The sequence below is a fragment of the Asterias rubens genome, chromosome 9 (assembly GCF_902459465.1).
Source record: "Asterias rubens chromosome 9, eAstRub1.3, whole genome shotgun sequence".
Lineage (NCBI taxonomy): Eukaryota > Metazoa > Echinodermata > Asteroidea > Forcipulatida > Asteriidae > Asterias > Asterias rubens.
This window is the reverse complement of record NC_047070.1, coordinates 16,421,399-16,434,320: the sequence shown is the minus strand read 5'-3', so window position 1 is coordinate 16,434,320 and position 12,922 is coordinate 16,421,399. Positions and strand designations below refer to the sequence as shown.

The 12,922-nt window shown below is 39.5% G+C and overlaps 1 protein-coding gene across 1 annotated transcript in view; it reads right to left on the bottom strand.

The window, feature by feature from the left end:
• LOC117294583 overlaps positions 1-10,431 on the bottom strand; it is a 39,222-nt gene extending 28,791 nt beyond the window's left edge. Inside the window, exon 1 of the mRNA XM_033777055.1 lies at positions 8,419-10,431. Coding sequence (XP_033632946.1) covers positions 8,419-8,662 — 244 coding nt within the window. The 5' untranslated portion in view covers positions 8,663-10,431. The remainder of the gene's footprint in view (positions 1-8,418) is intronic.
• Between the last annotated feature and the right edge of the window lie 2,491 nt (positions 10,432-12,922).

The window sequence follows — 12,922 nt, the reverse complement described above, 5'->3', positions numbered from 1 at the left end:
CTGCCAAAACCCACAAGCAATTTGGCCAATCACTCCTGTACTATAATTTTGTTTAGAACAAACCGACTTGATAAATGGCAGTTGACAAATACATATTGGAAATACATACATGTCATGAATCTTTGTAAACAAAACTCTGACAGATGTCAAGACACCATGGCATGTACAATCATTCATCAGGTTGACTTCAAGTGTGTTATGTAGGTGGTAAGATCAAATAAGAGACCCCAGCAATGTCTGGAGGCAATGGTTGATCTAGCATCACTGCCCTTGAACTATAGGCACAGTATGCATGATCCACATCTTGGTAGTGCATGATATCCATAGAATCATTCACACAAGGTAAACACATTTTGAAACTTTCTCTGATAAAAGCAAGTAATAAATAAGGGAATCAATGTGTGGTGAAGAGGTTTTCAACTAGTGGTTTAATCCCAACGAGGCCTGGTTCTTGATAATTTTACCGAGACAAAGTCGAGGTAAATTATCAAGAACCAGGCCTCGGCGGGTTTAAACCACTGGTTGAAAACCGATTCAAAACTCTTTGATTCCCATTCATAAATACCTTTTCGGTCAAAAAACATCAACACTTATGGTCAAAAAGTAAAATAAATGCAAAAATTTTAATTTTTCAATGATTTCTTTCAACACAACACCCCTCCAGCTATGAAATGATAAGGCCCAGTCAAGGCCCTCGAGTAAACAACTCCTTATAAGGGAATGCTGTGCGCGTCGCGCGTTTCGCGTGATGTGGCACAACTGTCTCGGCCGTTGCTCTCGACCAATAGGAATGAAGAAATTGTCTTATAAGCACAGATGCAAACTCGCGTGCCACGCCCATGTTTCAACACTTTTTACTGGTCATAAACAAAGGTTTATACACACACACGTGACGCGCTCTCAACCAATAGGAATAGCGACACTGTCTGAGGTATTTATGAATGTTATTTTAAAAGAAGCAATATGAAGAGTTTTGAAGATATGGGATTTGAGGCATTGCATGGTGACGTATCACATGTATATTTGTTTTACGGTGAAACACCATCCAGGCCTGTATGCTTCTTTTTAAAAGGGCAAAGGCACCTCATTGGAACACGAAAAGGGCACCCTACGAGGAAATTATAAATTCCTCCTGGCGAGCATTTTAAGGGCACCAAAGCAATAACAGGGGCATGAAGGCACTCGCCTCTATTGCCTCCGTGAAGTATCATGTCTGCATTTGCTGTGTAGACTATGTTTATTGGTATTTCTTTTTGTAATCTACTATCGCAGGGTATTGACATAATAGGGAACCAGCCAAATTAATTAGGACATGTAGGTGGCTCAATCTGAAGACCAGGCCTGATACATCACGGAGACAACAAAGGCGATCGCCTCCATGCCTATTGGTCATTGCCTTGATGCCCTTAAATGCTCCGGTAGAAGTTTACAATTTTCTCATAGGGTGCCCTTTACCAAGGAGAAGTCGCTATGGTGCCCCAAGTGCCTCTTTAAAAACGAAGCATACAGGGCTGGAAGCCAGTCACAAAGTTTGGCAAGTACACATATTTACACTACATTTTTACATAATGTACATATTATATGTACATTATACACATACAACAACACTAAATTGACCTACTACAGCATGTACACAAAAAAACAACCTGGTTACAAATAATTGATCTTTTTCCACCCACAACAGAAACTCTTAAGTCACCTTGAAATGTCATGATTCATGAGAGAAGAAGAAAACTTGATGAATCTTACAAACACTGGTCAATGATCAATCATTAAGTTCCATACTGGCAGAGTCAATAAATCCCATGGTCACACACAGATCATTGGCCTTAATAATATCCATACATGAAAGTTGGCTAATTGTAGACGCTTAGCGTTGAGGGTCGTTCAGTACCAAAAGGCACTATCCATGAAGGAGTAACAGACCTCCCAGTGGCAGAACCCGCCTAATATAATAAACGCTAATACGCAACCAGACCCTTTCAAAGTTACTCAGGAGTGAAGAAAATATGCTTTTAAAAGCAAATATTGCATGAATGATCGCATAAAGAGGGTTATCTACACAGAAAATCAATTTCACAGAATAGAGGATTTAACACAGTCTCACTGACATTTTAAAAGTTTGTACTTCACTATGTCACTCAGGGCCAACTTTTCCTAGAAACTTGCAGCCTTTTGGACTTTAAAACAAACTAACAAGGATCACCTACAACTCAAAAGTACAAATTTTTACCCTCCACGGTTGGAACTCTCTAATTGCAATTGTTCCCAAACAGGAAAAAAACAGCCACAAAATTACAAGTATGATGTCAGCAAGAATTGGCAAGAAGCAAGTATTAGCAAAGGTCGGGAGTTCGAATCCCACCTGAGTAAATATGACCATGGATATTGTTTCCACAAGACTGAGGAAAGTACTGAGTATACACTGTACAATGCTATACACACATTAGAAGACATCAAATTTAACATAAAATTGTGCGGTTTCCGCTGCTAAAATAAAGGATTCTAACTCCTTCTACATGCAGCTACCTAGTGATTAATAAAACATCAGCTCTAGAATTGGCAATGCTTGTTGGTTTCGAATCCCACCCGGGCATTATTCCAGTTGTTTAGTTGTTGTATGTACGTAGTAGTCAGTATTGAGCTGTGTTTTGTAATTTGTAATGAATTGTGGTTGTACGTTTCAAATTGAATGTTTTTAGTACACGCAAGGAAAACAACTTTCACTGTAAATTGGTAAAATAAATCAAATTGAACTGAAATTGAACTGAAATTGAATTAAATAAAAATCTAAAAGGGTCATGGAGTCAGTAATGAAAGCAAAAGTCTAAATGAGGCTATTAATTTTAATGGTTGGAGTCAAGGCATGACTTAGCTCCCTCAACAATGGGCGACCGGAAGAGATGTCCCATGATACTGAATCCGAGAATTGGATGATAATAAAACAGCCTTCCAACACAAAGGAGAATCACTCTGAACTTGTAGGTCACCTAAGGGAGGGGAAGCCATCATCAATCAAACCAACTCTAAGGGGGAATATGTAGGCTAGGGACAATATTTCTTTGGCTGTAGGATCAAAGAAAGAAACGGTCGATTGGTGTTAAAATATCGAAAACCAACTCATTTTGCCAAGTTGTCTCTGGGTTTACTGATCCAACCCTAAGGCATTGTCATCACTTATATTCCAGTGAACGTTTTCCCTTGTATAGCCGAGCAAAATGCTTTACAAAATGTTTCAATTACTACTCAAAGAAAACAGGATTTGCAACTCAATATTAGCATTCAGTGTGCACAAAATAAGTTCACTCTAAATTTCTTGCTGTGCAGAATTGCTGGAGGACACCGTTACCTGCATTTCAAGTTGACCGAATCGATGTACCAACATAAAAGAGTGCAACACAAAGTGTTGTTATTTTGGTCTTTTCTATAGCTTTGTTGAATGAGTTTCTTAGCAACCGGAACACAGTGCCAGCCAAGCAGTCATTGAACCGTGATGATGTGATGCTTTTGTGAACCAAAAGTGTTGAAAATAGCAGCTACTGTCTAATTGCGATCAGAGAGCAAACAGACTTTCAACTTTCAAAAGTGCAGGCCTGTATGCTTAGTTTTTGAAAAGGCAAGGGCACCAAGGTAAAGGGCAACCTATATGTTTTTTGTATTTGTATGCCCATCGCCAAACACACCAGGCCTGAAGGCCACTTCAAGGTGTGGGCTACGAATTTTATTTTTCAAAGGTCGTTGCCACCTACTCCTAGGGCTGAAACAGGGTTGGCCCTTTTACAGTCCATATGGATGTAGGCTTGGGTATCATCAGTCCGAAGCCTGGCAGGTAGAACAGAAAGCACTACCTCCCCAATTTTACGTAGCAAGTGTCACGGCAGGGATTCGAACCCACACTATGCTGGTCAAACACCAGAGCTTGAATCCGGTGCTCTTAACCGCTCGGCCATGACACACCACAAATGCGTATGAGAAAATTGTAAGTTTCTACTGTGTTTCAAAGGCACCAAGACCATGAAGGCAATGGAAATGGAGGCTTGGCATTGGACTTGGCACGTCAAAAGTTTCCCATAGACTTTTGGATTTTCCATTGGAAGTGCCCTGAAAATGAAAATGGCCATGTCCTCTCAAAGATGAAATTCAAAAGGTTCATGCAGCCACCATTTCTGTCACTCTACATATTGCCCCTTTAGAAGCCCTTTCACTCTACTCTATTCCCTTAATTGAAACAAGCAAGAGTTTTCTATGCTTAACAAGTTTTTGTGCATACAGGCGTTAAGAAATTGGGCCCAACCATTACAAGTACATTCATCGCATTGTGTTTTCAAAAAGAGAATGAGTGGATGGGTGTCTCTCATTGTGCCTTTTTTTTCAAGGAGAGAGCCTAACTAAAATTATCACTGTTTTTTTTTTACTTAAAAGTCTAAAATAATGGTGAATGAAATCAATCATTCGAAAGAGTGAAGCCATGATGAATTCAAAATCCATGACAAATTTAGTTTTCGGGAATAAAAACAAAAACAGGAAGACAAAGAAAAACAACAAGTGGCTTCAAAAAAGGGATGAGGCCAGGGTGTTTGGATGAGCGACTGTTCAAAGTTTTTTTGTTATTTTTTCGACGGCTGTAGACATTTACATTTAGCTGTCTCTACAGTCTTTTATCGCTTCCTCAAAAAGTGTTGATTGTGTGAATATTTCATGACCCTCTGGGCAAGGATTAAACTCAATGAAGAAGCTCATTGCACTTTTCCTCTCACAAACTTCTTCACAAACCATTGCTATATGGCCAAATAAAAACAAAAACATGTTTAGCATCCCCGCTCGCTTTCTTTTTAGAGACTGCTTTTTTTTTCTTTCTTAATGACCATTTTGTTCCAAGCAGCCATTTAAATTTTTTGTATTTAAAGGGCCCTTATTCCTTTTTTTCCCAAAAGGGAGGACGCTAAACATAATTTTGTTTTATTTGGCCTAAGAAGTGCCTCTAGATTTATTGATCAGGCTCTCAAGAAAGTCCACACACACCAAATCCCTTTCTGGGCATATATTGATCAAGCCATGTACTTGATAAGTTAACGAGGACATGCCAGTGTCCAACATGGCCCAACTACTGTCCGGATCACTGCTCTGGCTACTGATATGCTTCCTGTCTTTGTTCGGGGATTAAGCGTCTTAGAAACACAGGAACAACCGGCTTACACCTGAGGATGGAGACTAATGCACTAAGAAGAAAGGCTGATCACTTAAGCGGACTTAATCAGAGTACTGAGGTGGGGGGCATAAGGGTTGAAACTTGAGACTGCGGACTTGGTTTAATTTGGAAGTCAACAATTTGTCACATAGGATCAGACGCATCCCCAAGCCTGGACAATGGGAAGAAGTGTTACTGTAGATTCTTATGAAAGGGAAACTTGAAAAGCACAACTCTGTCTCCTACCAGTGATCTCTGCTATACTGTCAGTGTAGTAGAGAATAAGTTCCTCCCACCCATTAAGAAACTCCGAGGTAGAAACCGTCTCCATGTCAGGAGGCAATGGGGATAGAGTAAATGAGAACAGTTTCAAATCAAGACAAAGCTAGTTGCAAACTGTTTACCAACACAAAGAAACAGGGGAAGGTTTTAAGACGATTAGCCGTTTTTCCTCAAAACAAATAACACATTTACTTCTTCAAGAATTCTTACGTAGCAAAGTTGTTTCGAAAAACAACTTTGCTTCTGATTTTAAACTCTTCCCTGCAGAGAATCTAACCCTGATCTATCCGAGATACTTTGAGAATACCAGTCCAGTAATCTCCATTAACTGTGGCCCACTGGACACTGGCCAGATGCCAAACTAAAACACCATTACACCAAGGAGTCATTGGGTGTACGATTGGCAAGTAGTCCAAGTACCAGACACAATTCTAACAACGCTACTTCTCTACCTGGCAAGTACTCAATCAGCGGACTATTTAAATTCTTCAAACATATGACACCAACTAGCCAGCAACAATTTCAACAAGCCTATGTCTGATCTTTAAGTGTTTTTTTAACACTTAAATGCAGAGTTGCTCACTTTTACACGCTACGTAAAGTGTCCCTCTAGATACAATGTACGTATGCAATGTTCCCTGTGCAGCCTTAAGGCACTGGACACGTTCGGTAGTTGTAAAAGACCAGCATCTCACTTGATGTATCCCAACATACAGTGTACGCATCAAATACAAAATCAGTGAAAGTCTCGACTCAACTGGTCATCAAATATACAAGAGAATAATGAAAGAAGAAAAAAAAAACCACCCTTTTTGCACAAATGTTCGTGCTTCAGCTATGCATAATTAAAGGGTTATGTATTGAACTGGCATGCCAGGTTTTCTGACTAGACCAAAGCACTGGTAGAGTTTGCCCTTGTGTATCTATAGAGGGGGGGTTTGTTATGTGTCAGTCTGGGGTGCATAGAGCAGGACAGGCGTTAATATCTTCATTTGCAGCTGTGGTTTTAACAAACAAGAGAGATCCGTTGTTTGGGAGAGGGAGTGATAATCCAGAATAAATCCCAACTGAAGGACATGACTTTAATTGCCTCCGTTGAGATGACGCTATTGTAAGACTTCACAAACAGCCGTCTGAAGAATTTAAACAACATGATTTCACAACGTTGGGTTTTTTCTTTTCAGAAACTGCTCTTTAAGAAGACCATAAAGTCAACTGGTGGTGTTTTGAGAAGAAACAGTAAAGAATCAAGGATAATATTTGGACCATCAATATATGGTTTAGGGGAACGGAAATAAATCACTTTCATCAATGACTAGTTGGTTTCACAAGTTTTTTTTCTTTTTTAGAAACTGCTCTTTAGAGAAGACCATACAGTCATCTGCTGTCGCTTTGAGAAAGAGCAGTGAAGAATCAAGGATAATATTTGGACCATCAATGTTTGCGAATGGTTTTAAGGGAATAGAAAACAAGACATTTCCTGCACACTTTTATCAATGACTGGTTGGTTGAGTGAGTGAAAGAGAGTTTCTGAAAATTCCAGGATTCAAAACAAAATGCTTATAATCTAATTCTGTCCACCTGAAGAGTGGAAATTTGTATTCAAACATGGTGGTGTAAGGGTTGACTCAAAATATTTATCTGTTTTTCATTTAGTGTCTTGGTAATAAAAAGTGTACCCATAATTGGCAATCTTCACATAAAGCTTACATATATGTCATAATCTTTGAGGAATATTAGGGTCCAAACATTATGGCCCTCACCAATTTTTGCAGCTAAGCACCAGTAGGTCATTTTAGTTTGTATCCAGCTTACATTGTCAGCTTTCACACTTTTAATCATAATCAGTTCACATTGTTCAAACGATTAAAGTTTGCGGCAGATGTATGGCAGAATTAATGAAGTGAACAGGGATTTTAGGTAATCTGTATGCAGGGCCATGCATTTAAATTGGGCCAACACTACAATACAACATCCCAACCATCTCGATTATAGTCGAGATCAGTCCAAACTAGTGTAAGTTAGAACAGAGCTGTCTGATTGTGCAATCAGTCAGTGGGCCTCTAAAGTAGTTTTTGATCATCTCAAGTTCAGGAATCTTCTTGACTTTAAACAGGTCTTGTTGAATAGGTTACAGTTAGGTTTGGGAAGGTTTAAGGCCATCACCATACGAATGTTGGTAGTGGTTGTTTCTTAAAGGATTTGGGTACTTTTTTAAAATGTCCATAGATTTACATTAAACTTACAGGGTTTGAAGATAATGATGGTGGAAAGCTTCCCTCCGAATATTACTTACTGAGGTGCTGTAGTTTTTGAGAAATGAGTAAAAAAAATTAATGAAAATACGTTTGTCTCATGAGACGTAAATTATTTTCATGACATTGTTTTACTCATTTCCCAAAAACTACAGCACCTCAGCATGTAATATTTTCAGGGAAGCTGTCTACTATCATTATCTTCAAACTGTGTAAGTTAGTGTTAATCTGTGGACATTGTGTTTTTTGTCCTACAAATGTTACATAGACCCTGTAAGGGTGTTCTGAAGTCAATGATGACATTTGAAGTATTGATAAAGCCGTAACCATTATGACAAGTCGGATACAGCCTAAAGTTTGGATGGAACAATCACATACACCATTTACAACATTTAATAAAAAAAACTCAAACTCAGCTCAAATATGGTAAAGTTTGTCTTTGGAAGTGTTTTTGTGAACATCCTTTAAAAAAAATATAATTATTATTTTGCACAAGAACTTGGCCCTGAGCATCTGACTTTTATATTGACAATGTTTTTGTGTTGAACAAAGAAATTTACTAGCGAGTAGCGTGCCAGTACTGCAACCTCCGGATTAACCTGCTGGCACGTTAATCCGGAGGTCACGTCCCACTACATATAGTCAATGTTTTCTTTGTTCAACCCCCAAAAATATTATGGTTTGTAATTTTACCTGTGTCGATGAAGCAAACTCTACTGCTGCTATCAAACGCAAGAGTATCTGGACATAGATACAGCTTACTAAATAACTCAAATGAAGCACTCCTAAATGCGTCCAGTGCCAAGATCGTCTCCTTGCACACTGCCCACATCTCGTTCTCCCGCAGACGTCCTCTTCGAAGACCCAAGATGTCCGTTATGGACACCAGCTCCTCATCTTCTTGAAGAGTCGGCAGTGGCTCAAAGAGAAAACTCATCTTTGAGCAAGTGGTGAGGTTTTTCTTTCAAAGAGTATTTGTTACATCATCGCGGCAGCAGGTCACCGCTTATAGTTTTCACTGCCGACTTTCCGTCAACGAATTTAAATCCATTCCTGGTTGCTGCGCCTGTTTTTATGTTTAGCGACCACATTGTGAAACCGAACTTGAATAACACAACCTTCTGTGCATCACAAACGAACCAAATGTCAAAATTGAGTCCAGCAGTGAACGATAAGAGACCTTTTAATATCACTTGTCCTGGTAACTGCACGTTCAGAGTTAAATGGCGATCATAAATAATTCCATTTTAGTATCGGGCAACGATCCATAAAGTTATCAAATGGCTACCGCCACTTTCCAAGGCTGTCAGTTAAATACCATTATCAAATCTTTTAAAATCTGGAAACCTTGATTTAGGCTACACGCACCCAAAATAGTTTGACTGTTCACACTGTTGTTAACTATGGACCGAATATATTCCATGGTTTTACCGCTTTCAAAGTTCCTAAACACTTGAAATCTGTTGGAGATTTGAATGATCTGGTTGTGCGTGTGAAATGCAGTGATACTTTAACTACGAGTATCCAAACAAATAATTCCACTGTGTATTTGTTACGTGTCAGCAAACATGGCTCTTTTATTGCCGGCTTCCATGGGTAAACAATCTTGCATCCCTCTGCAGTGAGGCACTAATAGCCGTACAGTGTGATGAAAATGATCAGAGAATTCCACTTGTTGACTTAGTCAATCCTCCACAGTCACCATGTAGTAGAGAGCACATTAAAATAACACACAACATTTCTCTGTGAAGAATTGAAGACTGCAAATTTTGGGCACACGTTTCTCCTGGTATCATAAATGATCCTTCTGGTGCTATGCTTTATTACTCACTGATTTCAGCTTATCTCGCCAGTGGCCTGGGAACCGTAGACATATTCCTGCACACGTGTCTTTTCCCTTTCTTAATGGTCAGACTACCAATTAAACAGGACTATACACAGAAGTCCCTGTTTAGTGATGCTGAAAACATACATGAATTATTCCACCATGCCAGGGTCTTGAATTGTCATCGTTACCTCATTACATCTTTTCCCAACAACAGGCAATAACTCCTGGCCAGTCCTACTGATTCAATGATTGACAGGCGTTACACATTGGTACTTAGGTATTTACTTAGAACTGGTGCTCTAACAAAATATTGTAAAGAGTTGTGGCAACGTGGATTGGCAGCAGTGTAATTGTACCCGAATCACTCTCTTCAGAAGATCACAGCCCCTTGAGACTTCTATGACCAATGAAAACTATATTGTAGTACTATTGACCATTTAGATCGCCCACTGGGTTGGTGATGGTTGGTGTAGTTACTGTTGTTGGATATGGGTTATCGGATATTGTTAATAGCGAATCCACTGCTGCAAGTGTTTGTTGATGATTTCACGCTTCAGCTGTGGAGAACAACTGGCTTGGGTTTAAATTTCCTCAACTCTGTTTCCAACCATTGCATTGGAGATCTGGACCAGAAACAAGAGCTCGCAAGTAAATAGATTGATAGGGCCTACAATGTCAATGTATGATGATGTAGATTGAATTGAATTACAACAATCCACACAATTGTTTCACAGAGGTACAATCATTATTGTTTGCTTTAAATAGCAATCGTTGAGGGTGTATTCCAACATCCAGAAGAAATCATATGAAATATGTTTATGTGTTGCGCATGGTTTCAAGATCTCACCGCCGTTCATCTAACTGTCCAGCCATTCGCTAATTCCATTTGATGAAACGATTTATATAGAGTCAAGATGTCGAACAAGAAATGACTGCAAATTTTCTGCCAACTGCAGCTGTCCATCAGAATAGTAAACCAAATTATCCTCCAGAAAACAAGACTTGCAATAAAAAGTTACTCACTCCAATTTCTTCCTCCATTCTCCACCTCCACCCAAACTGAGATGGTGATGGTTGACTGCCGAGACGGTCTGGTTTTTACACACCCACCTCCAACTTATAAATCCTTCACACTCACCCAACACATTCTCTTTTTCTCGTCTGCTACTTAGTGGCTTACAAACATTGATCGAAAATAACTTTGTCCAACAATTCAAGCCGGTGTCGTCGACGTGTCGTGGTGTATTGACCTCCGGATTTTTGCCGTTTTTATGCCTTTTCAGATGCAAAGTTTAGGTCATTATTCAACTTTGGTCTGGGAGTAAATCGATGGTTTTCATCTTTCGCCGCCGCCCTGCGTGTGTGGTGTTCTTTCGGGTGAGTGCGCCCTCTGTTGTCACATAGTTGACAGCTATCTTGTGTGGGGGGGGGGGTGGTCGGGGCGGAGGGGGCGGAGGGGTCGGGCGGGCGGTCTCTGTTGTTTTTGCAGCAGGCCTCGTTTCGTTGAACCATAACTATGCCTGTTGTTATTTTACTGGAAAGTGGAAATGTCACGATCTAAAATCAGAAGCTCTTTGCGAGGGGCACGATACGACACAGCACGGTACGGCACAGCACGGTACGTTTGCTGCTCACTCAAGTGCCCATAAATTTGATTTGGTGAAGTGTCTCTGAATTTACAAAAGATTATTGCTTGTGCAATCGATTCATTAGTAACAGATCTCAAAATTAACATTTTCCCTTAAATTGTGAAACGCACTGCCGGAACAATGAGATAAGTTGCAATTCAAAAAAAGGAATTATGGAAAGTTATGTCTTTGCCCACGGTTGCCCTCCCCCTGAATATAAATGTCTGGGTACGCCCCTGAAAGTGTGGATGCGTGGAAAATAGTTCGTTTATAAAAGTTTTTTGTTTTTTTTTTTGGGGGGGGGCCGATTGAAGAACTGCTCCAGACCATCTTAGAAGAAACAGTCATTTATTTGCATCCGATTGTAACTGGGTTGAGGATTTCGATGTCGCTTTGTAGTAGGGCTAGGCCTACATAGTGTCACATTGACCAAGCAATGCCCAGGCCCTTGGACTAAGCCAGTTCTCATCCGACCGAAGCCATCAGAAGTTTGGTGCACGACATGCGAATAGCCTCAACTGAAAAACCAGAAATAATAACTAGAAACCAGCAACAGACCAATGAAAAGAAAGATACATAATCCTGACGAAAACATTATTTATTAATTAAAAAAAAAAAGTAATGGCCAAAAAGTATAGATTGGCCTACTTTGCTCGTGGAAACACCATGGGTTAGGCCTACATCACAATGCAGTTTATCAAATCCCATTATAATATCGCTAAGGGTGAATACAAATGGGAAATAAATAATTGTTTAAAATAACTCAATAACTTTGCTCAATCACCGGAGAGGTTTGTGCTCACCCAAGGCTTGGTAAAAACGCCACGCCTAAACATTCCGTCAAAGAATCGTCTAAAAGCTCCCGGGTCACAAAATGACTCGAATCCCGTCCCATCAGGTAGCCTGCTGACCCATTCATTCATGGGTCAGGCTGACTCAGAACTAGTTTAACAATGGGGGAATGGGGCAAGCCCGAACCGGGTCAGTAAGTTCTGGCCAGGGCCCATTACTGAATGCCTTCCTTACAATTTATGCTAAAACAAAATTCAAAACCATTGAATGGGGGAATGATCGACACTCATTGAACCAACAACTTTTGTTCTCAAGTCTTTCTAATTGAAACCAAAAATTAAAATTTGTTTTATTATAGGCCTAGTAGTAATAATTGAATGTGAATACTTTCCGTGTGAAGTCAATCAATCAATCAATCAATCAACATTTATTTCCATACAAACACAATATACAAATACAAACAATAGGATTTAACAAGACTGAAAACTGTATGGAGGCATGGCCCATTAAAGCAAAGCTTGTAAGCTGGGATGCCTTTATAAAACAAAGGAAGGTAATAAGATCATTTAAATTATAAAACAATACGTATAGTAACAACAATAACATCAAAACGAGACGGATTAACGAAACGCAAAAAACAAAACCAAACAACACCCCAACACCCCAACAAACAAACAATACAAACACCACAAGACGGCCACGACGATAGAACTAAACCAAAATAATGACAGAATCACAACTATGTTACATAGTGGGAGACAATGTGTTTTTTGAAGGAGGCTTTGATTTTGTGTACTGTACACATTGGTCATTGCACAAGTGATGTTAAAAAACATTTACCTCAAACAAATTGTTTTCAAAAGAAACAAACCAACAAACAAACAAACACCCAAACACCACAATAAACACCCAACAACCAAACAAAAACACAAACAAAAACAAACAAACA